General features: G+C 40.4%; 3 protein-coding genes across 5 annotated transcripts in view; 1 reads left to right on the forward strand and 2 right to left on the reverse strand.

Moving 5' to 3' along the window:
* Positions 1-2995, forward strand: part of celsr2 (cadherin, EGF LAG seven-pass G-type receptor 2) — a 63705-nt gene extending 60710 nt beyond the window's left edge. The window contains exons 31-34 of one of the 3 annotated variants that reach the window (XM_034585990.1): positions 87-251; positions 562-744; positions 989-1211; positions 2420-2995. In XM_034585990.1, the coding sequence (XP_034441881.1) occupies positions 87-251; positions 562-744; positions 989-1211; positions 2420-2444 (596 nt within the window). In that variant the 3' untranslated portion in view covers positions 2445-2995. The remainder of the gene's footprint in view (positions 1-86; positions 252-561; positions 745-988; positions 1212-2419) is intronic. The other 2 variants (XM_034585991.1, XM_034585992.1) reach the window with 2 other exon arrangements.
* LOC117761837 (olfactory receptor class A-like protein 4) overlaps positions 1-25731 on the reverse strand; it is a 946130-nt gene that overhangs the window by 149697 nt on the left and 770702 nt on the right. The gene's annotated exons all lie outside the window — the stretch shown is intronic.
* dstyk (dual serine/threonine and tyrosine protein kinase) lies at positions 6762-25319 on the reverse strand. The gene is made up of 14 exons (XM_034586026.1): positions 24104-25319; positions 22268-22677; positions 16776-17282; positions 15806-16001; positions 14281-14519; positions 13872-13955; positions 13592-13768; positions 11203-11332; positions 10604-10760; positions 10035-10167; positions 9768-9881; positions 8921-9035; positions 8298-8432; positions 6762-7399 (listed from the first exon to the last, which is right to left on the reverse strand). Exons 1-14 carry the CDS (start codon positions 24300-24302, stop codon positions 7212-7214), a joined length of 2784 nt encoding a protein of 927 aa, XP_034441917.1. The 5' UTR covers positions 24303-25319; the 3' UTR covers positions 6762-7211.

Below are 25731 nucleotides of genomic sequence, written 5' to 3' on the forward strand. Positions count from 1 at the left end.
GTATGTTTCTACTTCATCATCTCTGATTCACTTTCACCTGCATCCCCTGCCGTCACTGGACTAACTCTCTTCTTCGCTCTGCGCAGATCACGACAGCGACTCGGACAGCGACCTGTCTCTAGAGGACGATCAGAGCGGCTCCTACGCCTCCACGCACTCCTCTGACAGCGAGGACGAGGAGGGTCCCCTCCCCCCAGATGAATGCTGGGAGAACCTGGCGTCCAATGGGACCAAGAGACCTCATCCACACGGTACAGTAGATCATCTGAGTGCCTGCCTCTCATTTAGTCAAAAGAGAAACACGATCCATTGATCCCCTCAGTGTTAATTGTGGCCCCTTCATGGCCCCTGGAGTTGTAGCGCAAAACCTGACAGTGTTATATTATTTTAATGACTATTCACTATCTGTTCAATAACACTAGTGGACAGTTATCCCATCTTAAGCATTTAAATGACATTCATATTTCACAGTTAGTTTTTCATTTACATATTCGTATCATAGACTGTAAATAAAGAGTCATATTCATTTTCCAGGGCTTCCTCTGTTCTTTGTGTTTGCAGACAACAGTTTGAGTAAGATGTTGTGGCCTGGAGATTACGCAGCAGTGACTGACGGCGAGCTCACAGACAGACTCAAGATAGAAAACAATCACGATCCGGGGGCGTTATCAGACGAGCGGACACAGGAGAACATGACGATGTTTCTGCCCAGTCTGCACAACTTCCACTCCCACCCTCACAAAGGTGAAGTTCAACACACACACACCAGAAACTGGACATTATGTACATACGGTTGAGTTTGAAAATATTTAATTTTTGTCAATAAATACGTTTTTTTTTAATTGATCATGTGGCCTGAGAGTTTCACCTGAGAACTGAATTTTGTCTGGAAACACTGCTACAAGTGGAACGACACAAGTTAATTATCCAATATTTGGATACATTTTTCAGATTCTCATCAGTGAATCTTGTTTTTAATCCACTGCAGGGATCCTTAAGAAGAAGCAGCTCTCTCCTATCGTAGAGAGGAACAGTCTCCACCGCATCCACAACGAACTGTGTGGAAACGGCCCCGGCACGGCGTCCCCGCCGGGCTCCACCTCGGGTGACAGTCGGAGCGGCCTGTCCAAACCCAGCCGACCTGAGCAGCTGAACGGTGTCGCCATGAGCATCAAGGCGGGGACGGTGGACGGAGACTCGTCAGGATCAGAGTGAGTATTAATTCAATATGAAAACTAGTTGATAAAAATTCTCCATATGTTTGTGTTGTTGTTGTGCAGAACTGAATTCACTGTGAGTGTAAACGTTTCCAGAGTCGTCATTCTGTGTTTCCTTCAACTGTCTGCGTCACACTACGACTTGTGCTGCCGTCCTCACTGATTGTTGTTTCCATTGTTTGTAGTCAGGTTCATTTCCACATATTTAATGTTAAATGTTAATGTTAAACCAAATGAAGACAGCAGACATCCTGCCACTACACACACAGTCACGTGGAAACTGTTTAATATGATTTAACTGGACCAGAAACAGTGAATCTAAACATAGTCATACATGATAAAACGATAAAAGGTTTGATTTCTACAACAGCTGTTACATTGATCCTTTTAAAAGGGACAGTTTAGAAGTTTCTCTATTTTACACTCACTGCTCATGGAGCGCAGAGACATTTTATTTTCAGTCGTCATCGCGGACATGCAGTGGAGGTTAAATCCATGGGATGTGTCTATAAGGCTACGCACAAATTATTTTTATACGATCCCAGACTCTATATTGGAAGGTAAACATTGTTGATCCCTTAATTTGAGAAATAGGATCTTGTTTTTTGAGCTCCAGTCAAAACTTATTTATCATCATCAATGAATCACTTGACAGGAAGTAGTTATAAAATTTTGATCCTGAAGAAAATCTGCAGCTGCATGTCCAACATAAATAAACTGATGTCTCAGCATTAAACTACTGAGCTAGTCTGTAGATGTGTCAGTGAGTCGTGAGTATAAAGTAGAGACACTGTCTGGACACAGAAAGACGAGAGAACAGATTATTTGCATCTAAAGTGATGGACACATGAACATGTTGTGTGTCTCTTCAAGACTAAACAAAATCACTTCAAACAAAATGCACTAATCAACCTTCTTTGCTCATTTTCTCTTTTCAAAAATCATAGATTTTTATACTTTAATTTTAACCCATGAAGCTCTGATCCTCATTCAAACACAATCAGGATCACTATCTTCAGATTGGTGCATCATTTCAGCGTGTGTGTGTGTGTGTGTGTGTGTGTGTGTGTGTGCGTGTGCGTGATTGCCTCATATGTTTATTATTTTCTATTTGTGTTCTATCTTGTTTTGTGCTTCATTTGTTTCCTCTTCATCCATCCTGAACTCACCCTCCTCCTCCATGCTCCACCCTGTTTTCCCAGCAGCCACTGCAACACCACCATGTGACCGCACTGACGGAGGGGTGTGTCTTTGCAGGTCATAGAGCCTCCTTCCTCTGCGCTGACTGCAAACAGGGAGCGCCGGACTTCCCCTTTAGAAACTATGTGGAAAAATGAAGTTTCCCCCATCGTCGTCCTGATCCTCTGAAGGAGAGTATGTGTGTGTGAGAGAGAGAGTGATGTACTGTATGTGTGTGTGTGTGAGAGAGAGAGTGATGTACTGTATGTGTGTGTGTGTGAGAGAGAGAGAGTGATGTACTGTATGTGTGTGTGAGAGAGTGATGTACTGTATGTATGTATGTATGTGTGTGTGTGTGTGTGTGTGTGTGTGTGTGTGTGTGTGTGTGTGCGTGTGTGTTCAGACATGTGTGCCAAACCTCAGGAGTCACTGCACTGGCCCAGGCTCACGCACACTGACACGAGTCTCACTCTCCCTTTAAAGAAATCATTTTGTTTACATACTTGAAGCAATGCACTTTTTTTATTTACTGCCCAGATTTGTCGGCAGTTTACTTTTTTCTTTTTGTTTGTAGTTTTTTTGTTTTGTACCAGGATATATATTTTGTTTTGAAGACTGTGGAACAATGGAGAAGTCATGTTTTTTTGGGGGCTGGGTCATTTAGTTGTAGACGTGCAAACATTCAGGGACATTCCTTTTTCACGCATCGCTACTCTGCCTTTGTGGTTTGCCAGTTTTTATGTTGCTGTTGGAGCTGCTGGTGTTGGTGCCTGAGGTTTGAGGAGTTCACGCTCAGGTTATCGAGTTGTTTCAAACGGCTGAAGCGTCCGAGAGGCGCAGGACAGAGGAGTGCAGGCCGTTCAGACGCAGAGAATCTTCAAATCACTGGATCTGCCCGTTTGTGGATACGTCGTATAAGCTAGTTCTCGTTAACGGATGGTTTTCCCATTAAGAGACGGCTCAGCCTTCGAGGAGCTAAACCTGCATGTGGACTGTTAAAGGGACTCAAAGGACTGATCGGGGCTTTTTTTCGTAAATCAATGAGAGGACATTTTCTATGGACATTAAAAGCTCTCTCGTTTTTCATTGTTTTATCTGAGGGATAAACACATTCACTGACTTAACAGCTGTATTTTATAGATTAGCTACGGAGCTTTGTCTTTTGTAAAAATAATGAAATATGTGCAAATTTGTGATGTAATAATATTTGAGCTGTAATAAATTTTTACTGTACAGTGGCCTGTAAATATGGAGGACCTGAAGTGTCATAGTAATAAAGCATTTCATTAGTTTATCAATAATTGTACAATGTAAAGTAAGCATTAACAGTTTATCAATCTATAAATAAAAAGAATAAATTATACAGAAAGTAATTAACAATTAAAAACGAATGACAAAATGTTCAAATTCAAAAAAGGGATTTTAAAAAACAACCTAACAGTCTACGTAAATTATTTAAAGATACATTTAATCATAAATACATTTTATTTAACCATCTACTTTGAAATATATTTCACTTTTAATTCATCTTAATTAGTTTTTCTACATAACTTCATTATTGATGACTTATTTAATGTCTTTAAATTGTGTATTTATGGACTTTTTGTTATTTTTATAAATTCCTCTTTAATTGAAACTATTTATTGGTGGATTAATACTTCAAAGTATGGATTACACAGTGATTTAGTCTTTTGATTCATAGATTAATGAAATTAGATGTAAACTAATTTGTTAAGGACTATTTTTAATTGTACCAGTTATTGATTGATGAAATGCGGTATTCCTGTCCCCTGACATTTCTTGTCCTGCATATGTAAATGAATCGAGAACATATCTTTAAATGTAAGTAAATATGTAAACTTGCTTCTCACATTCAGACCTGGTTTTTAACTGTTACATGAAGTCAAAACAATGTGATGCCATTTTTTACCAACCACATGAATTAAATGTATGAATTTCATGCCATAAGAATCAACATTACCAGATCAATCATTCATATCCAACCAACAGAGAATTGTTTGTTTTACTCTGTCGCTCCTGTTTTTACTGATTAAACTGTTTTCTACCATTTACATCTCACCTCATTTTTTTTAAATCAGAGCCAAGTCAAACAATATCACTTTTTAAAGCCTTGATGTTTTTTTGTCTGAATAAAGTGTTTTGCATTTGCACTGTTTGCTGGAAGGGACCAGATTACAAACTTTTACTATAAGAATCACAGCCTCTTTATTTCAATGTAGAAGATCGATACCACTCTCAAATATGACACGAACGTTAGCAGCCAGTTAGCTTAGCTGCGCAAGTGGACTGGAAACAGGAAATTCACCCACACCTCAAAAGCTCATATATTCACATGTATGTAGTTTTTTGATTTCATACAAGATGTAAAAAATTACAGTTGTGGTTTTGTAGAGGATGTTGTGCACTGTAAAGCAGACAGCAATTTAGTGAAATCAACTCCTTTGATTTGTTTGTTTTAAATTAATCCAACTTAATTTCTAGGTTTCATTTTCAAACAATGTATAAAAAGGAGTTGTTTTAACTTGAGGTCTTTAGACATGAAATGATGAACTGAATGAATGAATTGTTGAAGGTCACTAGCACAACTAGAACTATCACCTCACGGTCAAATGTCTCCAGTTAAATAACAGGAAATATGGTCACAATCTCCCCTCCAGTCTCTGACAGCCTTGAATAATGGCAGTAACCAATTGTCATGTCAAAGGGAAGTGAACCTTTGACCATTTAAATATAAAAATTATAATTTTGTGTTTGTGTTAAACTTTAATGATCTTTGCTGGAGACTGGGCAAATAAATAAATAGATTATAGTTGTGAACAGTCTCCAGTCCATACTATGTACAAGGAGAAAAAAAGGCTGATCTATACATTCATAAGACTAAATCTAAGGCCATATTGTTTTGTTTGGTCGATGAATTTTTTTAAATACAGTATTATTTAAAATATGTTAAATTAATTTAAAAAAAAGAAAAGATTTTAAAATGTGTAAAATTGTATCCACCTCCCACACAAATGCTGATTGAAAACACTGTTAAAGTGTAAATAGTGTTACATAAAATTCTGACTTTTCATTTTGCAGAAAGACTCCAATTAAAGAGTTCAGTTAGAGCCAATTAAATGGATTACAATTATTTTATAGCCAGAAGAGACATGGGACATGTTTAACCGAGTCATTAAGTTAATTCCTCTGCTGTGTTCCAACGACATAACGGTTTGATGTGAGCAGACGTCATGTGGAAACACAGGATGTAGAAAGACATCTGATCTTTGGTGCGTCTAAGTTTTAGAGGCTTCTTACAGATCATTATCATTATCAAAAGTGAGTAGTCGTCTTTAAATTCAGGAAAATCTGGAATCTGGAAAGAGACTGACGGCCCAGACATTAAATATCCATGTAGTTAACATTTAAAAGTTTGCTTTTGTAAATGATGTGCGCCACAAAAAAAACGACATGGATATTTCATGTCTGAGCCGTCAGATCAGTGCACATTCTTTTAGTTTGTTTTTAAATACAGGAAGTGTTCCACCCAGATGGAATAGGAGTCAGTGTTTACGTGTTTCTTCTCTGCAGTAAACTGTCAGACCCATTTCTCATGGTTATATCCAAGGAAAGGATTGAGGCCTAAAAATCTCACTAGGTGGCGCTGATGCTACTTGCCAGTGTCCTGTGGATCATTACCACCTCATGTATCTATTCTGTTGAAGAAATTAAAAACACATCGTTCTCTCTCGAAGAAGCCTCAGGGCTAATGCTGCAAATATTTCACTTTCATTACTGACTCAGCAAATTCTTAACTGAATAATGAACTTTTATGTAAATGTGGAGAAAATTCGATAATATCAATAAGTATGTTTCGGCACTGGATATTACAGCAGAAAAAATAAAAGCTCTTATACTGTGGAGGGAACAATTTCTCCTGCCATCACACTGTATAATAGACGTATGACTGACTGAGATACACACACGTTCCATTTCAAGAACTTATGTTACTCATTCAACATTGTTAAAGTTTTCATTCATTTGAAATGTGGAGGTCGACCCATACAAAGGGTTTGTTAGAAGATTAAAAAAATATAGAAAAGCAGGGAAAAAAACACATTTAACACAAATTTGTTTATTTTATCTATTGACTCTGATCTAATGGTTTCCTTTTTTCAATTGGGAATTCCTGAAAATTATTTTTCGGTTCAGGTCTCTAAAGGTTACTGAGATAAAAACAAGGGAGGAAAAAGTCACTCACTGTTTGAACGGGTCACATCCAGGGACACTGCTTCGTTTGACATGATCCTGTTAAACGTTCTTAACAAGACAAACCCTGCAGTGATAACTCAACAGTAGCTTGTGTAATTTGTTGTAACAGATCATTTTATTAAAAAAAGATGTATTTGTATAGACGCAGAAATGTTTAAATACAATCTAAAATTATTCTTTTATATATTTATATTTTTTTCATAACACTGGGACTTGACTACTTTTTAAAACAATTTGCATCTAGTTACAATTCTATGACAAAGTAGCAGTTAGCACGGAAGGTATGACAAAAGCATAGTGTAGAGTTTGTATACAAATACACACTGCACAAACAATAAAACACACATATCTGCAAACTTCTGGTTTGTACCGCCTCCTCATAAATAATGTAAATTCAACACCAACGACGTGAACAAGGAGGATGTTTGTCATTGGTCACCTGCTCAAGAGAAGTTCTCTGTTCAGGTCTTCATAAATACAACAAAAATACTTTTTTCTGATCAAAATCCCTATCACACACACGTTAGTTTGTCTTGAGTGTTTTCAGTTTGAGTCGTCCATACTGCTGCTCTTCTGTGCCGAGCCGCAGTTGCAGAGCCGGACCATGATGCTCTGCAGGCTGGGCTCCACGATACCGAGCATTGGCCTCTGGGAGGGGTCCCCGTTCCAGCAGGCCTCCATCAGCTGCCAGCACTCCTCGTCGAAACTGGACAGCCGCTCTGGTCGAGCACCTGGAGACGGCACAGACACGCGTCAACGGACAAGTCAACGCCAGGGCCTCACTTTGTAGGCAGACACGATTTCACATTTGTATGTAAATGTCTACCAACCTCGGCAGATTGTATCTGAGGCTGTGATATAACACTCATGTCTGTTATGAGGATTAATCACCTGACCTGGTTTGGTTAGTTCAAATAAACTCTGGTGTGGACTAAATAACAGAAACACCTCTATTGAATGTGTCAGTGTAAAAGTTCGGTGGTTTTTCTACATTCACCAGAGAAAGAAAACCAGTGAAAACTGCAGAGTTTCACTATAAGCTGGTTCGTTACTATTCCGATAGTGTTCATTACACAAGAGACAGGTTTGAGAGTCATCCAGTGTTTATGATAATTATCTGAGACTCCAGAGAATATAAACAAACACATTAGAAGCATTCAAGTTTGACTGGAAATCGATTCCTCCACCTGAGTCCACTGAGGATTTAGTGCCACGTTTACAGCTTATGATTCATTTGTCTGTTGAACATGAACCAGACCAGAACTGAAAGGTCACAATGTAAAGTATGTTTACAGGGGTGAATACAACCTTAGTGTTGTTGCAATATACTGTGCTCTCCCTGTATACAGTACATTACAATATACCAACAATACACCTTTTCTGTTATAGAGAAATAATTGTCATGTCTGTTTACATCATATATGTGTAATTTCATTCACTTGAGTAATATCTGTTTATACCATATTTATTAATTCTTTTTTGTTTTTACTTTAGATGCTTTTATACCTACTTAGGAAATTACAGCATTCTACATTACATTCGCGAGCTGATGCAATGTAATTTTGTTCTCCTGTCCACTCGTCTCGTGTGTCGTCTGAACGACAGTAAAACATCTTTAATCTTGTTTACCTTTTTTAACATTGGTCCAGAGCTGGTCCTTGCTGGAGCACTTCTCAAAGGCTTCTGGGAGTTTCACTGAACCCGTGCAGAGGTACCAGAACAGGATCCCGAAGGCGTAGACGTCCACAGAGTTATCATACTTTCCTGTCAGGAAAAGAACAGTTGGGTGTAAAGATGTAATGAAACCAACAGGTTGTGTAACAGGGTTTCACCTCTTAAGGAAATAAAGAAAGAATGTGACAGAAACATTTTTCAGCCACTGGCTGTTGTTTTTTCACACAGTTCTGACCAATTGAATGGTTTGTATTTATATGAATGGTTTGTATTGATATAGAGCTTTTCTAGTCTTGATGACCACTCAAAGTGCTTTACATTACAGTTTGCCATTCACCCACACATTCATACAGTGCTATCTATTAGCAGCACTTTTTTTACTATTACGGGCAATTCAGGGTTCAGCATCTTGCCCAAGGACACTTCGGCATGCAGATGGGGAAGACTGGGATCGAACTGCCGACCTTCTGGATGGAGGACGACCGCTCTCCCCCTCAGCCACAGCCGCCGCCAATTAAACAGTTTGAAGTTGTCCCTCAGGAGCAGCTTCATGATGTGATTACGGAAAGTGATCGTACCTGTAAACAGCTCTGGAGCCATGTGGATGGGAGTTCCTACGATGCTCCCAGACATCATGGCCTCTGGTTTGCAGAAGCCAAGGTCTGTGATCTTTGCACGATTTTGTTTGTCCAGCTAGAAGAAAAAAGAGAGAGAGAGTGGATAGTTTGTTTGGTCAGGTAGAAAAGAAAAAAATATATCAGTGTATTTAATAAATGGAAAAGATGCTGTGAGAACTACATGGAGCAGTTCCAGCCTTTCATAAACAAAGAAAACACTATGTTTTCATGATATTGAACAGTTAATGGTGAGAACAGCATTTACTGTGTTTTATTTCTACTTTTCAGATAATGGAAACTATTATATAATATATTTTTTTATAAATTATCTACCAACTTTAATTTCTGATAAACTTTGGTAAGAAATAGAAGTTGCCGAAACCATGCTTTATTTAGGGGGTGGATCCAGGAATATTTTTTCATTTTCTGATACATGTGTTTGAGTTTTTCTATATTTTCATTGTTTTCTCAGTAAATAATTCATTGTTCCTTATTTTACTAAATCTCACATAATTAGGAGACTGATATCTAAGTGTGTGTACCTCATGAATTAAAATGTGGTATCTTAAGAGGACGTTTGGACCAATTTAGTTAGACCATTGCAGTTAATTCACAAAAATACACAAATAAGAGCAATACATTTTATACTGAACTAATAAACATTGTGTTTTTCTACAGCTTCTGATACATCAGTGCATCCCTCAAATCAGTCATGAAGTATTGTGATGCGACCATTACATCTGGGAAGCATTCAGAAACCCTCCACAGTGACACACTCCAATAGTGTGGTCCACTCTTAGTTACTTACCAGAACATTTTTTAGCTTTATGTCTCTGTGCAGGAGACCTTGACTGTGCAGGAAGCGGATCCCCTCCACCACATCCAGTGCAATCTGAAGTCGGTCTTTCATCGATAAACCCGCCTGACACATATGAACCGGGACGAAATGTTAAATTAAACCAGAGGGGAGAAAAAAAAAGAAAGATGGCAGAGTGAGAGATGGAAGATAATAAAACTTTAACGAAACATTAATAGATTTCCTTTCCTATCTAATGCAGCCTTCCTATCAACTCACCTTCAGGCCTGTGTAGAGGTCTCTGTGCAGCCGCTCCATGATGAGCAGCACAGCGATGCTGGAGCCGCTTCCGTAGGTGTAATCGATCACTGAGCCGTGCAGGTCGACGAGCCGCTCATGCTTCGGCAAAGTCCTGAAGCAACACACACACACCCAAGTCTTGTTTGTCCACATTGAGGCAGCCACAGCGTAGCTTTACAATGAGCTGCATTATGCCAGTTGGAACAGACAAGGTTTTATAAGACACTGACACATCTGATGTTTGCAGCTTCGAGGCTTTAATACTCAAACAAAATTTATAGGCTGCTTGGAGTTTGATCTTAATAAGAAGGCAACTGTCATGTCCAATAAAAAGAGTTCTGCTCTTGAAAACTGCAGCTTCTTCTAAACCTCCTTGAGACTTTTGAGACCTTCCACGCTCACCTGGGAGTCAGTAAAATGCTCCACCATCTTAGAGGAGCATTGAGCTTCACGCCCGCAGCAGAGTGAGGAATTACAATGACTTTGATACACAGGATTTCAGCTGAGCAGCTATTGTTCCTCTTGTGTGCGATGATGTTTAAACTCACCTCGTGTAGTGAAATTCTAAAGCCAGGTCATTCCAGTGTTTATCGTCAGGTGGAACCACAGACTTTAAAGCACAAGGGTAGTGTCCTCCCCAGCTGTCACAAAAGTACACAACTCCGTACTGGCCCCGACCCAACTCTCGCCCAAGCTTAGGCTTACCTGTGAGAATAAATAACTTTTTTAACCTCAATGTCATCTCTCAATTTCTTTATAAATTATATTTTCTTACACGTAGTTAAAAATGCTTGTTGTTACTTCACTCTGCAGCATCATGTATCAACAGAGTTTGTCACTGTCACAAGTTTCTCTGTGCTCCCGTCAAACATGAGTTTAATACTTTACAAAGAAATAGGAGATGTAAGGATACCAGTCTCAGAAATTACCATGTTTTCATCTTGACAGAACAAAATTCACTATAGTTGCAAGAGATGGAAGTTGGAAGATTAGAATGATATGCAACTATTTCATTTACTTTGTCACCTTACTTTTACATAGCAGGTTGGTCTCAGAACCTTATCTATTTATCGTATTACAGGCGGTTACGTCTTTGCTCATATGAATAGAATTTATTATATCATAGGCGGATTTGGCGGTGACTCACCGTGCAGCAGAACATCCCGTAGGGAACGGCTCTCCAGAGACAGTCGGGCCAACCGAGGGGCGTGGTCCTTCCTCACACGCAGCCACAAGTCCTCGGTTCGCTCCAGACGCCCTGTATGCCCCTCCTCCAGCTGCGGACATAAGATGTCACATGGTAAGCATAAAGAGCTGTTTCTATATGACCAGTGTCTGTCGTTACATTATTGGCATTTTTAAGATGATTTATCCCCGTGGTGTGCCTTACTGTTAATTCAATCCTTTCTTGTAGTAAAAAGGTTGCCAGAGGCTGAGATTTCATTTTTAAGTGCGTTAGTGTGCCTCCATTATTTGAAAACACACTCTCACACACACACGCACTCTTCAGAGTCAAAGCATATGGATGCCACATGTTTCAATAAACTATGTAGTTCTGCAAAATGAAAAATGGCAACTTAACACTCTGACGTGTGAACTATGAAGACTCTTGCACGCTCTCGAAGTTCCTCAGCTGTGACTAAGTTGACATACAAGTAAAGGCAGCTTGTTGCACCTTCAGCCAATCAGAAGTCAGAGCTGATAGCAGCCAGTATTGGTCCAAATTATTCAATTATTATAAAAATTCAAATGAAAGATTTTTATCCTGAGAACATCAAATACAGAGAAATAAACAATATCCAACTACTTCTGCTACATAAATGACTAACAGCATATTTTTTAATCAGTTCTTGTTGCATCTACTTTTGTCGTCTCTTCTTTGAACTACATAATTCAAAGTACAGGTCAGCTGCCTCGACCTCTGGGTCAGTGTCGTCATTTGTCAAGACGATATTCAAATGCACAGCTCTGGACACACAGTTTTTCCACGGGAGATGGATGACTGTCTTTGTAAATATTGTCATAAACTCCCTCCACGAGGTGAACTCCTGTTTGCTTTTTGCACAGCTTAAACCACAACATGAGAACAGACATTTTCTCATGTGACGTTCACACTGTACTTCAGGTTGCGTCACCTGGTACGCTGCCTTGATTGTACTTTATATATTAATCTACATGTAAACATTGTCTTTAAAAAAGAAGCAAAACAGGTTCTGGGAATTTGACCTGAACTGGTTTGTGACCATCTACTCACAGATACTGGGCTAAAAACTATTAAAAGATTGGGTGCTCATGGTGTGATCATATAGTTAAAGTGCTGACTGTCTTCTTTATGTTTGCATGTGACCAGAAAGGCATTTAATTCCTCTGATAATTCAGTTCATGCATTTACACTTCATCATTCACAACAGCTCCTCCATGTCATCCTGCACACTGACATACTACCGGCCAGAGTTTTCATCTCTATAATTAATAGAACATTGGTTATTCCGGTATTTCCACCATGATAGAGACAGAAAATCCTTTTGTTATTAGGATTATGTGACTTTATTGCACTAAATTACTCGGTCAGATACATAACTAAATGAAATCATAAGATATCTGCACATCAAAAAAATTCAACATCACTCCATCTATAAGACTGTCTTAACTGCATTAAAATGTAAGAATTTGTGAGCGTGAAGACGTAGGGAGTGATGTGATCCACACAATCATGTGATGATTATCATCAGAGCAATTTAACTGAATCTGATTTGTTAGGGACTTCATGGACGGAGTAACAGCTATTTGCACGTTGGTGAAGCAAATCAAGTGAAGAGAAATGAATTAAACTGAACCACGAGATGTGCAGGGCCTGAAGTGACAGCCACACTATGTTAACACCAGACGTACATACTTCTCCAGAGCTTTCAAACATACACATCGCTTCCTAATTGGATCATACCATTCCAGAGTCCACCTCATCGTCGATCAAAGCAAACATATTAGTTTGGATGTAGCCGTAGTGAATTTAGTTGCAACACTCAGATATCAGTTCCCTAAATGTGCCTGATTTTTCCAGTGAATTATTACCTGGGAAATCAGTGGAAATGTCAAAATATGCCCTACATCAAAATATTAAAGAAACTGATTTTTAAAAAGCCTTGATCCTCATCCTGATTTGCATACTGCATCCGGACATCAAGTTTTGTGTTAATCTATCCAGTAGTGTTTGCATAATCTTGCTTACAAACAAACAAAAAAATAACCAAAGGTACATCTAAAACATATCAAATATTTATACCCCAAGTTATTTATTTATTTTTCTTTGATTAAAACACCAAGAATGGTTACTACTGGACACTCTAATCGTCACTGAACCATCTCTACTTTGTGGATCATCTCATTAAAGGGTTTTATGGCAGTGGATTTGATACAACCATCACTTCTTTCATTTGTCGTTATAATAGTAATTGTTAATCTTTAAACAAGGATAGTGTGTTGAAAGAGAGGAGGAATTTATGAAATAAAAACAGTAAAGGAGATTGAAAGTAAACCTGGCGCAGTGATGCTGCAAAGGCCTCATGGGAACTGTTGAGGCGAGTCCTGAACTGGGAGCAGATGCTTCGGGCCAGTTTGGCAGCACTGAGGCTTTCTATGGCGTCCTGGGCCACTTTCCGCTTCCACTCTGGAGTGATGGCAGGAGGGTTCACAAATGTTATCCTGTGGATTATCTGAGAGGGAGACACAAGGTTAAACGATAAAACACATTCTTTAGAAAGTCTCCATTCAGCAAACATTTAAAAACTCCTTCTACAGAATGTTTGAGACAAAGACCTGTTTGATTTGTTCCCAGGCGAATCGTGTGACAGAGGATCCTGAGTGAAAGGTGACCTCCACATGGTAGGCAGCATTTAATAACTGTGACAGATAAGAAGAACAACACTGTAAACGTGGAGATGCAAGTACATTTTAATATCTTAGTCTACAAGCCAGGTGAAATGTTCAAAACTTAAACTAGTTTCTAATTCAAACTCTGGTCCCTGGGTTTTCCCTGTAAAAATCTAAATGTTGGGTTTGCCGACATGAGTCAAATTTTCCTTCTGTCTCCAGCTTTCTCTCCTTAGAATCACCATTATTATAAAATAAAAACCTTACTGCAGTGATTATGACAAAACAAAATACAGTTATACTGCTCACATTTCAGCACCTGCACACCACATAAGCTTCCAGTTTGTCTGCCCACCTGTCTGAGGTGATTGGAGGTGATATTGTGGACGTAGGAGTCCATGTTTGACTTTTCAAGACTGTTGAGGCATCGTTCCAGAGTTCCTACGAAGCTCTCCCTCAGATAATCCACAGAGCTGATCAGCTTATTCGCCACAGCCTGATTCAAACGGACCACTATCAGCTCCTGGATCTGATGGATGCAAGATTTGATGTCCTTTGACGTAACAGGCTCTCCATTCGTTGTTACAATGATGTCTGCAGATGAAAGGAATTTGTCAATTATTGTGGTAATACTTGCAACAGAAATGATTGATTATGACTGTAACAAAAATGTTAAATTTCTAGTAATAAAGCATATTTAGCTTATAAATGGAAACCAAAGTTATAAAGAACAGAAGGTGTGTGTTGTACAGGTACAGGTTGTAAAGACCCTTGAGACAGATTTGTGACTTGTGGTTTTCAGCAATATAAACATATTTGTCTTGCCTTTAACTCTAGGGCTGGTAATAATGGAAAAGCTAGCTGTGACTCGCTCGCTAACTTCCAGCTTTTCATTAGGTCCAAATAAAATGATTGCGGGGCCACAGGCTTTTTTCTTAATAAAACCCCTGACTCTGAATAGTCTTAAGTCTGGGTACCAAGCTTCAGCCATCTTCTTCAATAGACACATAATAAAGAAGGAACCCTTTCTAATTAACTTGAATATGTAAGGGCAATATAAATCAGGCACGTGTGGTCGTCGTTTAGTCATCAAATAGGGAACCAATGAATCAAATTTAATGGATTCTATACAGTTTATGGGAAATTACATTTCCAAATATGTAAAACATGCAACTTGATGACATGTTTCCAGTTCCAATACACACAATTGTGAAGAAAAGTTTTTGAAACATAACTTTGTATATCTCAAAAGTATAAATTATGATCTGTAGAACTGCTATAATTATATATTAAACAGGGGCCAAATTTAATACTAAAACATTAAAATGTGCATGCTATGCTAACACAGGTTGGAAAAAACGGTGGATATAAAATCTTCAAAGTGTGACTGATTTTGTCTGAAGAGAAGATAAACTTTTAAAGTAAACTTTTAATTAACTGTAAAGTCAATTAAAACCCACTGTCATAACTTAATTAATGATCATAAACACTGTTTCTTTTTAACAACAAACAACTAAAATGACCCATAATAAATAATCCCAGCTTGTCCACTTACCCAGACTCTTCTAATACTCCTAAGTATAATAAGCATAGCAAAAATTTATTTCTCATTCTAAGAAGCCTGAGAGCAGCAGACTGACCACCCACCCACCCCGGTTGTGTTAAGTTAATACAAAATAGTTTCATGCATCCATGCGACATAAAAGAAAGTACAGTGTTGCCCAATATGTGCGACACATTGATGTTATACTTGCACTTCAATATGTGCAGTTTGCACTCTGAATGTTGTATGTGAGTGCACCTGTGGATATAATGGCTCTGGTCTGTTTACGTGAAGCCAGATCAAAATCATGTCTTTATCAAAACAAGTCCTCACTAACCTGTAAACTCCAGGTTGGCAGCGTCCTCCAGTAGCTGCTCCTTCATGCTGCCGAGTGTCTCCACAATCATCTCCTTCATCTCTTCCTGTTTGCGGTTAGCAATGGCCATAAGGGAGGTGAAGAGTTCACCCTCTTTCTCCCGAGTGTACTCCAGCCTGCGTGGTGTTATCTGCAGGTCCCTCTGCATGTCAAAGGCCTGCAAGGAAGTGGAGCAGAAAGGACACAAGGTCTCTTGAGCCATTTGTAGACATGACCTGTGGCTAAAATCAGGAGAATTGGCAAAAGAGTTTTCCAGCATTTTGCCTTTCACACATGCACAACACAGCGGGGTGGGGGGGGTGGGGTGGGGGGGGGGGGGGTGGGGGGGGGGGGGGGTTCTCTGCACAGATGTGTTCACAACAGCGACAAATCCTCTGCATCATTCAGGCGAGAGGTGGTGCAGCCAGCAGAGGCAGGAAGCGACATATTAACTCCACTGCAGAGATCATGTGATTTAATTTACAACACACAGATGACGGCGTCAGCTATTATCACCACTAACTGTCTTGACATCTTCTTTGGTTATGTGTATGGCTCGTCTTATTCACCAGGAGAAATTTATTTTCTTTTTTGCATCTGTTGCACGTTAGAAGCCCCATCAACCCCCCACTAGCTCACGGTGAATCCAACAGGGGATCCCCTGCTTCTCCTGAATTTCTTCTTACTTTTTACTAGGCCAGGCGGAGAAAGTCTGCAGAAACTGTGCAGTCTCTCACTCGAAGATTTGTGTTCACACATGCACCACCTCCGGAGAAAATACGGAGGATCTGCGGAGTTCAGTGCATGTCTGAAAGCAGCTTTGGTGATGTATTTTTGGGAGGGGAAGCAGACTGAGACCAAGCAGTGGTACTAACAACTGTCACATGACTCCAAAACAGTAAAACAATCACATTATACAGATGAACAGAGCTAGGAGGCATCATCCTCTGACCTGGTTGATGAAAAGATCAAGACATCGGCAATGTAACCCGTTTAGCAGAGTGGCAGCCTCCACCTGCTGGTTTTGAAGCACTTGGCGAGCGAATGGCACCACCAACCGATGCAGTCTTTCAAAAGCCTCGCCCAGCGTGCTCTGGGGCTTGGCACCTGGGGCGGACACCTGTGTAGGGGCACCACAGGTGCAGTTTCCTGACGGGCTACTGAGGAACCCGAGGGACAGCAGCTGCTTGTGGAGGGCGCTCTTCTCTCTCTCTTTCTCCTTCTCTGCATGGCGGCCAGGTTCTGGGGAGGCTGCTGGAATGGTGTGAGGGATACGAATAAAACAGATGGGAAAGGAGAGCAGCTCTTTGACCTTCCAGAGCTCAGCCACTTGCTCTGTGGTAAGGGAGTCCTGGTTGATGGCGTAGAGTATGATGGGGATCACACTGCGAGTGCAGTCTTCCAGGGCCTCTTCAATGGGCTGGACACTTGGACAAGGCACCACCATGACCTTTGCTTCCTGTAGACAAACCACAAAAAGGTTAATATTTGTTTACAGGCGATTATTAGGAAATGCGGTTCCATAAAAAAATGTATTCTCCCAAATAATTTACACCGAGTGAAATCTAAGAAAGATATTACTGGATTTATTTGAGTTCTGCGTAGATGCCACTGAATCAAAAGTAATTAAGTTACATGGAATTTTAACAGTTATACTCCTTATTTTTGTAGTAATAAGATGACTGTGAAATTTAAAGGTGTCACTTGTTGCATCAAGCCAACAGAAAAGTATCACCCCACTCATGAGTTGCCCTAAGGTCTAAGAAATTAAATGGCATCTTTCAGCTTTTGCTTTCTGGCAAACAACTCAGACGCTGACTGAAATAACAATTGTTTGAGGCTGCAGGAGTTGACAAGAAGATGAGGAGCAGAAAGACAAAGTGACTCTGGTGCTAATGCCAATATCAGTATTAGAGAGTAAAACAATTACGTTAGCAATGCATCCGCCAATTCCTCAGATGTTGTTATCAAACCATTATGATAAAGAAATCTAATTGAGGCTTGATATTTCACAGCTAACCATAAATGTTACTATAAATAATTATAAACTTAAGAAAAACCCAAATAAAACCAAATATGAAACAGGAATTAAGAAAACTTTTCATATTGATACTTAACTGCAAACATAAACATCTGTACTGATGTGTCAGTGAAAGGCAAATATCGGCTCTTTTTCATCAGCCAACCAATAAATCGGTTGCTAGGTTCGCTGCACAATAGAGGAAAACATGTCAATGTTGCGTTCAGAGCTCGTTTCAGATCAGATCAGAAAATCTGTTGTTATATAATCAGTTAAAGTTCGACAAAAATCTGTAGAAATTATCAGATTTACACATCAAACGTATTTTAGATTTAGCAGTTTAGAAATTACTCTTTTATGTCTTGACAAAAACGACAATGTGCAGAGGACCACATCTTAACAGCAAAATGACTCCAATTATATAAAGTGTTCAGGCAATTGGGAGCACAGTTTGCAAACCACTTTATGCCAGTGCAGGAGGGAAGAAAAACAAATCCACACATATCACATGCTCCTTCTATTTCTGCACGCATACTGCACATAAATATTTGTGGTGGTCTTGGGAATGCCTGTGACAGGGCAGAAAAATGACAGAAGTAAAAAAGCTTTGCTCTATCCCCTGATAAATAACATTAACAAAAACAGACTCTCATAGGGCTTGGGAGAGAGACCATGACAGGGAAAAAGTCAGCCAGAGAAATGAGGCAGAAATGACCAGCAGCTGCACAAAGGAGACAGTCAGTCCTGTCTCCAAGAAACAAGAGCAGAGCCCATCTGAGCAGTGCCGTTGGAACAAAGATAGCCTGCAAACATTTGTTCACAGCCAGTCAAAATCAATGCAATGTTTGAATTGCCCTACTGCAGACCATTCGAACCAAAAACCCTCAGGAGAATATCCATGGGCTATTTTGATGTTGCTATTTTGTATTTCGTCCGACTTTAAAACGTGTCACTATGAGCTAGCATTACGCCATCGTCTGACCCAGTTAAGTTCCAGCTTTCTTCTATTAGCATATTTATAGGGTGGCTGCTGACAGAAATCCTGTTGTTTGCCACATCAATTTATCTCAGTCAGATAGTCTGCAATCTGGGAGCCCTTTCAGACTAAATTAAGACAGAGGCAAGAAAGAATGATGTGAGTGATTCTGGCCTTTGTTTTGATAACAAAGTAAAGACGGTTGTTCGCTCCTGCTTCTTCCAACTTTCCGAAGCCCTTATTTTTTCCCAGCTGATTTATTCAGGCTTCCCTATGTCACCTTCGATTGGTCCAAAGAGCTGCTGCAAGGATTATCACTGAAAATATAAAACAACACCATTGTGGCCTAGGTTGTCATATTCTCATTTAAATTTCATTATTGACTTTTAAGGCTTTACACAATCAACACTAATCAAGCATTTACAAATTTAACATCATATATCAGCCAAAAGTGGACTGACCCAGATTCAGATTTTTTTATTGCTGTTAAATCTAGGGCAGGGGAATATATCAATATCAATAATTATGTAATTTTCATCATTTTCAATATATCAATCGATGTATTGCTTATACTTAATCCTTTTATGAAACATGTTGTAATTTTGTCAAGAGCTTTCCAAATAAAGCTCATCCATATTTCTATAGCTATAACATCACAGCTCTTTGTTAACATGCAGACTGTCGTGAATTCGCAGAGCCCTGGCAATGAACAGAAGAGAATACCTCAAAGAATTTTAGAAACGTGGCGATAGATTAGCACCCTATAGTTCCTCGTGGTCACTGCGAGGTTAAGTGGGTAAACTCTGGGATGAAGAGAAGCTAATTAGCCACTTGGTTCTCATCTGCTGGCCCCTAAAGCAGGGGGCTGTGATTATAGCAGCAGAGTGTGAATACCACAGTGAGCAGAGAGATTCTGTGCCTTCATCTACTCTTACCTAGACATCCTAATCCCTTATCCCTTCAGCAAAGAATGGAGGCTCTAGTTTATTAATTAGCTGATGAAAATTTACAGATCCACAACCATAAATATTATGAGGAAATTATCCACGAACTGTGGATTGTAGAGCATGGGCAAAAAGTTTTAAAAAAACAAACATCTTCAAATAAATCAATTCAAGCTCACACTTCTTAATCTATTATAAATATGTTATATTACAAACATTCATCTCTGAGGTCCTCGGAAGTTTCACAAACCTTTTGCCTCAATTAGGATACAACAGGTCCACAACTTTCAGTCACACATGAAAACTAGAATGTCACTCAGTAGAGCACATTCCTCCTCATTGATATCAGTCCCCTTAAAGTGGATGTTTTTTTCATCAATATCCATGAATTATTCCGGGGGAAAACTGTGACAATGTTGAAAAACACCCTATCTCACAATGTTTAAGAGAACATGAACACAAGAAGAAGAAGAAGACCCACAATGAAGTTTAATGAGTTCTTCCCTGACCCATCCCCCACCCCTGCATCATTCCATTAGGTTTCGTGGAAAAATGTGTGCATTTGTCTAACAAACAAATAAACAAACAGACAGGGGAGAAAACATAACCTCCTTGGCGGAGGTAATGAACAGGAGTGTAATAACTGTCTTTACTACTACTGTTGTTACGGACTACTTTTTCAGTTTTTTTTTTATTAACCTTTGATTTCATGAGATAAGACTTAAGTTAAATATTTCAACCTACTATTTGGCAATATGAAGAAACTAATGCAAAATCCATATTCTTCATGTTACCAAACAATGTTAAAATGTAGTAACACAATGAAATATGACAATAATCAATGTATTATATGAACACTGATTTCATTACTTATTATAACTAAATCTACAACATTGATCAAACGTTTATAAGCATGATGAGCAAAAAACCTGTTTTAAAAAGTTATGAACAAGCTTTTTCTATTAGCACAGCTCACCGCTGCTATTCAAAAATAAAAAGATAAAAAATATTGTGACAGCAGGAACAACCCAGTGTCGCAGAATTCCAATGTAACTATGGCAATTTCCTCACAAAAATGGTTTGGGATTTTATGTACATGTCCCAGTCATGTGAATTGCAGCAGACCAGTGGCATTACGTAAGAGGTCTTGGCGGATGGGCTGCCCTGAGGCCGAGCTAGGCCTAGTTTCTGGGGCTGTGTGATGCTCTCTGAGGGGCCTTGGTCTAAAGGATTAGGGACTAATTTCCACGTGTTGCACATGATAAGGAATGACTACAATCCTTACACCATGCTAAATCAATTCCCTCCCACAAGACGTTCAGGTCGCACTGGCTCAAAACCAACATGACTGAAATCAGTGTGTCCAACAACTCTTTCAAAAATTATTTTTCCATGGAACTTTCTACAGGAGAGTCTAATTCTAAGCAGCACTTAAACCCTGAATAGAGGAAAAGTGACCGGAAAAAAATGTTTTCCTGCAGTGAAGTAAAACACTGACAACACAGGAAATAATCAGCTCTGCACAGTAATCTGTTTGTGAGCTAAGGCATGTGTGAATGCAAAAGGCTGGTTCAAGCCACAGACAATGTTGAAATTCATCTTTCCTTTTGGGTGGGGGCTACAAGAGGAAATACCACCACACAGAAAATAAACACACTCAGGGCCGGGCCATGTGATTGAAATCAATGTCATAAATAAAAGGACAATGTTTTCCATTCTGTTGTCCAGCACAACACAACATGACTTTCACATGCAATCTGCAAAACTTACATAATGATAGTAGACTTTTTTCAAGTATACTATTATAACTGTTCCAAATTGTTTTAATAAAAAAATATTCACATTTTATATTATTATATCATAGTAAAAATACAGACGGCTGTATTGTCAGGTCTGCTCTGTTCTTATAATTGAGGACCATTCACAGGCTTCAGCGTCGCCGGCAGTTTCTGCTCCAAGAATACAAATGTGCAAACATTGCCCTGAATGACATGATGATATAAATGTTCTATAACAAGAATGGCTGTGTGCACATACAACAATCTAAAAATTGTTACCATGTTGTTCTTTGGACAAGTTTTTGTTAATCTATAGGAGATGAACCTGCTAATTTCAGAAAGTGATACCATGGGTAACATACATGCCATATTTGAGCAGGAAAACTAACTACAAATGAGTTGATACCAACATATAAATTCACCAACTGGATTTTGTTGATGCTTTTAACGGATTTCAGCCTAAAAACTACAACACCAAGCTTCTGCCTAGTCTCGCCTTCATTTTAAATCTTCTTCCAAAACTACTGCAGAGCAACATGATTGTATCATCCACCTCTAGACAGTCTGAGTAAATGTATCAGTGCTCATGAGAAGGAAACAAACCAATGGCAGTCAGGACCAATACAACAGAGTAAATGGCTGAATGTCGACTCCTTTTTTAAACCATGATGGGACATGGTGTTGCGAGAGAAGGTTTACAATGATTACTTTGTATCTGAGGCCTACCTGTAGCAGTGGGTGATGCAGGGTGATCTCTAGCTCTGCCAGCCTGTGTGCTGGGTCCTCACACTCCTCATGGATCTCCAGGTCCTCCCTTGGAACTGTATCCCAGCGGCCACAGTTAGCCGCCAACTGGTGCACCAGTTCATACTGGCCGGGCAGAGCCAAGCTGAGTCGTGTCTGTCTCCCATGGGTAAAACACAGCTTTCGCCTCTTGCAGACAGTGCCCTGGACTCCTTCACAAGCCTCACCGGCCTCGGGGCCCAGCGGTAGCAGCCTCTCCCCCAGAAGGCAATTGAGAAGCTGGTAGCGGGCGGCACAGTCCTGGCCCAGTACCAGGATGTACGGGGTAGCGCCGACTGTGTTGCGTAAAAACTCTTCCTCATGGCTCGGGAAGGAGATGCAGCTAAACTGGCCTGAAAAAAGGAGGTATAGGATGTTAAGATGTAGACTGTGGTTATTTAGAATGTACTCAGTAACCCTAAAGAAAGGTTATTCACCCCTGGAATTCTTAGTCAGCAGAAATATGGTCTTGAAAAAAGAAACATTATCCTTTGTATCTGAACCTGACTCTCAAAATACACAGTGGCCCACTGTTCAAAAATAGAAGCATTAAAACATAATAAATGTGATATTCCTTTGGTTATTATTTCCTGATCTGGCTCTGAGATGTGGAACAAACACAGAAGAACCAATTCACCCTGACTGTGGCAGGGTATCAGACACACTCTGCTGAGTCACAGTCTCAAACAGTTATAAAACAAGCATCGATGACCTACTTCATATTCACACACCAGTGTGTTTCTTTCTAACATACATTTGGCTTTACTGTAACTCTAATCTAATCCACCTACTGACCTGACATGACACATTACAGTACATTGATTCAGACCAACCTGTGCCGAGCGTTTGACTGCATGTCAGTGGACAGACTGGGCTGAACAGGCGGTCAGTGGAGACCTGTGCATAATCTCTACGAAAATACACATCAAACCATATTCTGAGATCCAGCTGTGAATTTTCTTGTGTGTGTAACCAAGACTTTTGTAAAGCATGTATCTAGTTAGCAGGTGAAGACATGCGTTCGACTTTGCCTATGAAAGGAAGCATTATGGTCCCATTTTGTTCTTAACTATGACTAATCTTCGGCTTAACATTGTTCATTCAACGTTGGGGGAAATCATTTTGACCTCTGTGAGTAGGACACCAGCCCTGGTGGCTTTGGCCACTCCTGGGGATGTGACGCATTACCAATTTATCTGCATACAATCTGTGCTGTGCGCTTAATCAATGTTTCACAGAATTGAGCATTTAAATCATATGGTGAAGAAAAAAAAAAGATCACAGAGCTGATTAAATGTTTTGACACATTTTTAGAAATGAGGTGGTTGCAATGGACAAATGTGATTCAGAAATATGGTCATTTTAAAGTTGGACTTAAAGTCTAAAGGTAAACCTGAGCAGTCCGTTACACACACTAACCCCCATACATACAATTGGTGTGAAAGACAAGAATGAGTGCCTGACAGCCCAGGCCCTCAGCCAGTTAGAGAGCGCAGAAATCTCAGCATATTTGGAGCACTTAGTCAGCTCATGCTTTTGAAAGGGGGCTTAATCTCTTTAGTTTTCCCTAACCCTAATTAATGCATTTTTCTCAGTCTGTGTGTTGGTGGAGAAACCCCTTGCCAATGGGCCACCTGTCAGATCTTTCATTATGGGTCACCGCAGAATTTTAAAAATGCATAGTTTAACCGCAGAGCTGATTGTGCCATGTAGGTGCAGTTGCATGCAGGTGTATCCAGATGTGGCTGCTGCAGCTGCATGTGTATGTCTCAGACCTACCTTCCTCCAGAGAAGCTGAATCCGAGCTCAAGGTGGACGCACAGACATTGCTGTAGTTTTGTCTGATTTCCCGGAAGAATGCGTTGGTCTCCTTCAGGTTCTTCTTCAGCTGGATGGAGTGCTTGTTGTAGCTGTTGAATATCCTCGTCAGCTCCCGGGATAGAGGGGTCGCTTTCTGCTGCTGTACATTTCCCTCCATGGTCGAGCTGTTGTTGTGATACCCGGGGTTGGGGGGGGTGTTTGGTGGCAGGTGCCAGGAACTGAAAGTCTGAAGTTGTGAGGCTCAAATCAGACCTGGTATCACACCTTCTTCTCTCCCTGCTGATTAGTTTGTAGCCATGTTCGCCCCCCTGCTAGGCTAAGCTAAACAAATCACGACCCAGCCACTGAGTTTGAACATGTCGTGAGCATTAGCTTGCCCCTGCAGCCGGTTGTGTCAGTGAACACGGTCTGGGCATTCAGCTTGTGTTGTTGTGCTGCACCGCTAGCTTAGCTTCACGTCGTGCCACGGCTCAGGGATAAACCCGTTTGTTTTATACGAACAATGAGCGAGGCGAGTTATCGCTTCCTCGTCATCGTGTGTCTGTTGTTGTTTCTGGTTCGCACCGACGGTCTCACTGACAACAACCGTGCACGAGTGTTACAAACAAAACGAAAGATGGTGTTTTGGCGGCGGACTAACGTGCTAAGTAATCCGTGTTTAGTGGTCCAGATGACTTTAGCGCTGCTAGCCCGAAGACATCCCCGCTCCGTCCTCGCCCTGGCCTGGCACGGCACGCATTTCCTCTTAACTCGGCACCGACAGCCCCGGGCTCGCTTTCAGATCCATACAGCTCCGCGTTGAGAAGAAGGGGGCCCGACTTTGACAGCTGCGTCTTTCCTGACAACTACGGACGGCCAGAACAAAACGTCGGACTTTCCCCAGTGAGGCTCCGTGGGAAAAGAGACTCTGACCCCAAGCTGCCAGCGGTCCAGCCCCAGAGGGAGGGAGGGAGGGAGGGAGGGAGAGAGAGAGTGACGGCCGCCCCGCTGAACTGAGCCCGGCTGCGCTGCTCGTTTCTGGGAGGATGAAGAAGAAGAGGACGGTCGGTGGCGGTGGTGCAGGGCGAGGTGTGTCCGAGCCAAATCACATCGCTGAGGCCGAGCAATCAAATCACTGCAAAACACAAACATTCGACCACACAGAAGTTAGGGAGAGGAAAAGGCGGGGTCCGCGCGCACAGCAATCTGGGAAATGTAGGACTTCTCGTGTAGTTGGTGGAGCTGCGGCTACAGTCCCACGTGGGTGGAGGGGCATCACCTTGTCATGGATGTTTACAGTGAGTTTAAAAAAGAAAGGAGGGAATTGTCTAATTATACCCAGATTTAACAGAACTTACAATTAGCACATGATGTGACAGCACATGATCTCCCCAGGACAAAAACCTGTTCTCCAGCACATATTCCAACCAGCACCGTTAATAAGCAGCTTTGATTTTGTGATTAACCCATTAGAAATTGGATAGCAATTTCACATGCAACAAATTAATAAATTATTGTTTGTTTTTAATCTAATTTAATGATAATTTTGGAGCAAGCAAAAATCGCTGGTGTCAGATTCCCAGGCAAAAATATCCACAAGATTATGA

Source organism: Hippoglossus hippoglossus, chromosome 5 (assembly GCF_009819705.1).
Source record: "Hippoglossus hippoglossus isolate fHipHip1 chromosome 5, fHipHip1.pri, whole genome shotgun sequence".
NCBI classification, from domain to species: Eukaryota; Metazoa; Chordata; class Actinopteri; order Pleuronectiformes; family Pleuronectidae; genus Hippoglossus; species Hippoglossus hippoglossus.

What these genes read in the sequence shown, in the direction of transcription:
- dstyk (XM_034586026.1), bottom strand. Translation starts at nt 24,302, where the DNA reads ATGGAGGGAAATGTACAGCAGCAGAAAGCGACCCCTCTATCCCGGGAG. An exon ending in ACGGGATGTTCTGCTGCACG is followed by an intron (nt 10,761 to 11,202) that starts GTGAGTCACCGC and finishes TTATTCTCACAG; the next exon opens with GTAAGCCTAAGCTTGGGCGA. An exon ending in ACCTCTACACAGGCCTGAAG is followed by an intron (nt 9,882 to 10,034) that starts GTGAGTTGATAG and finishes CATATGTGTCAG; the next exon opens with GCGGGTTTATCGATGAAAGA.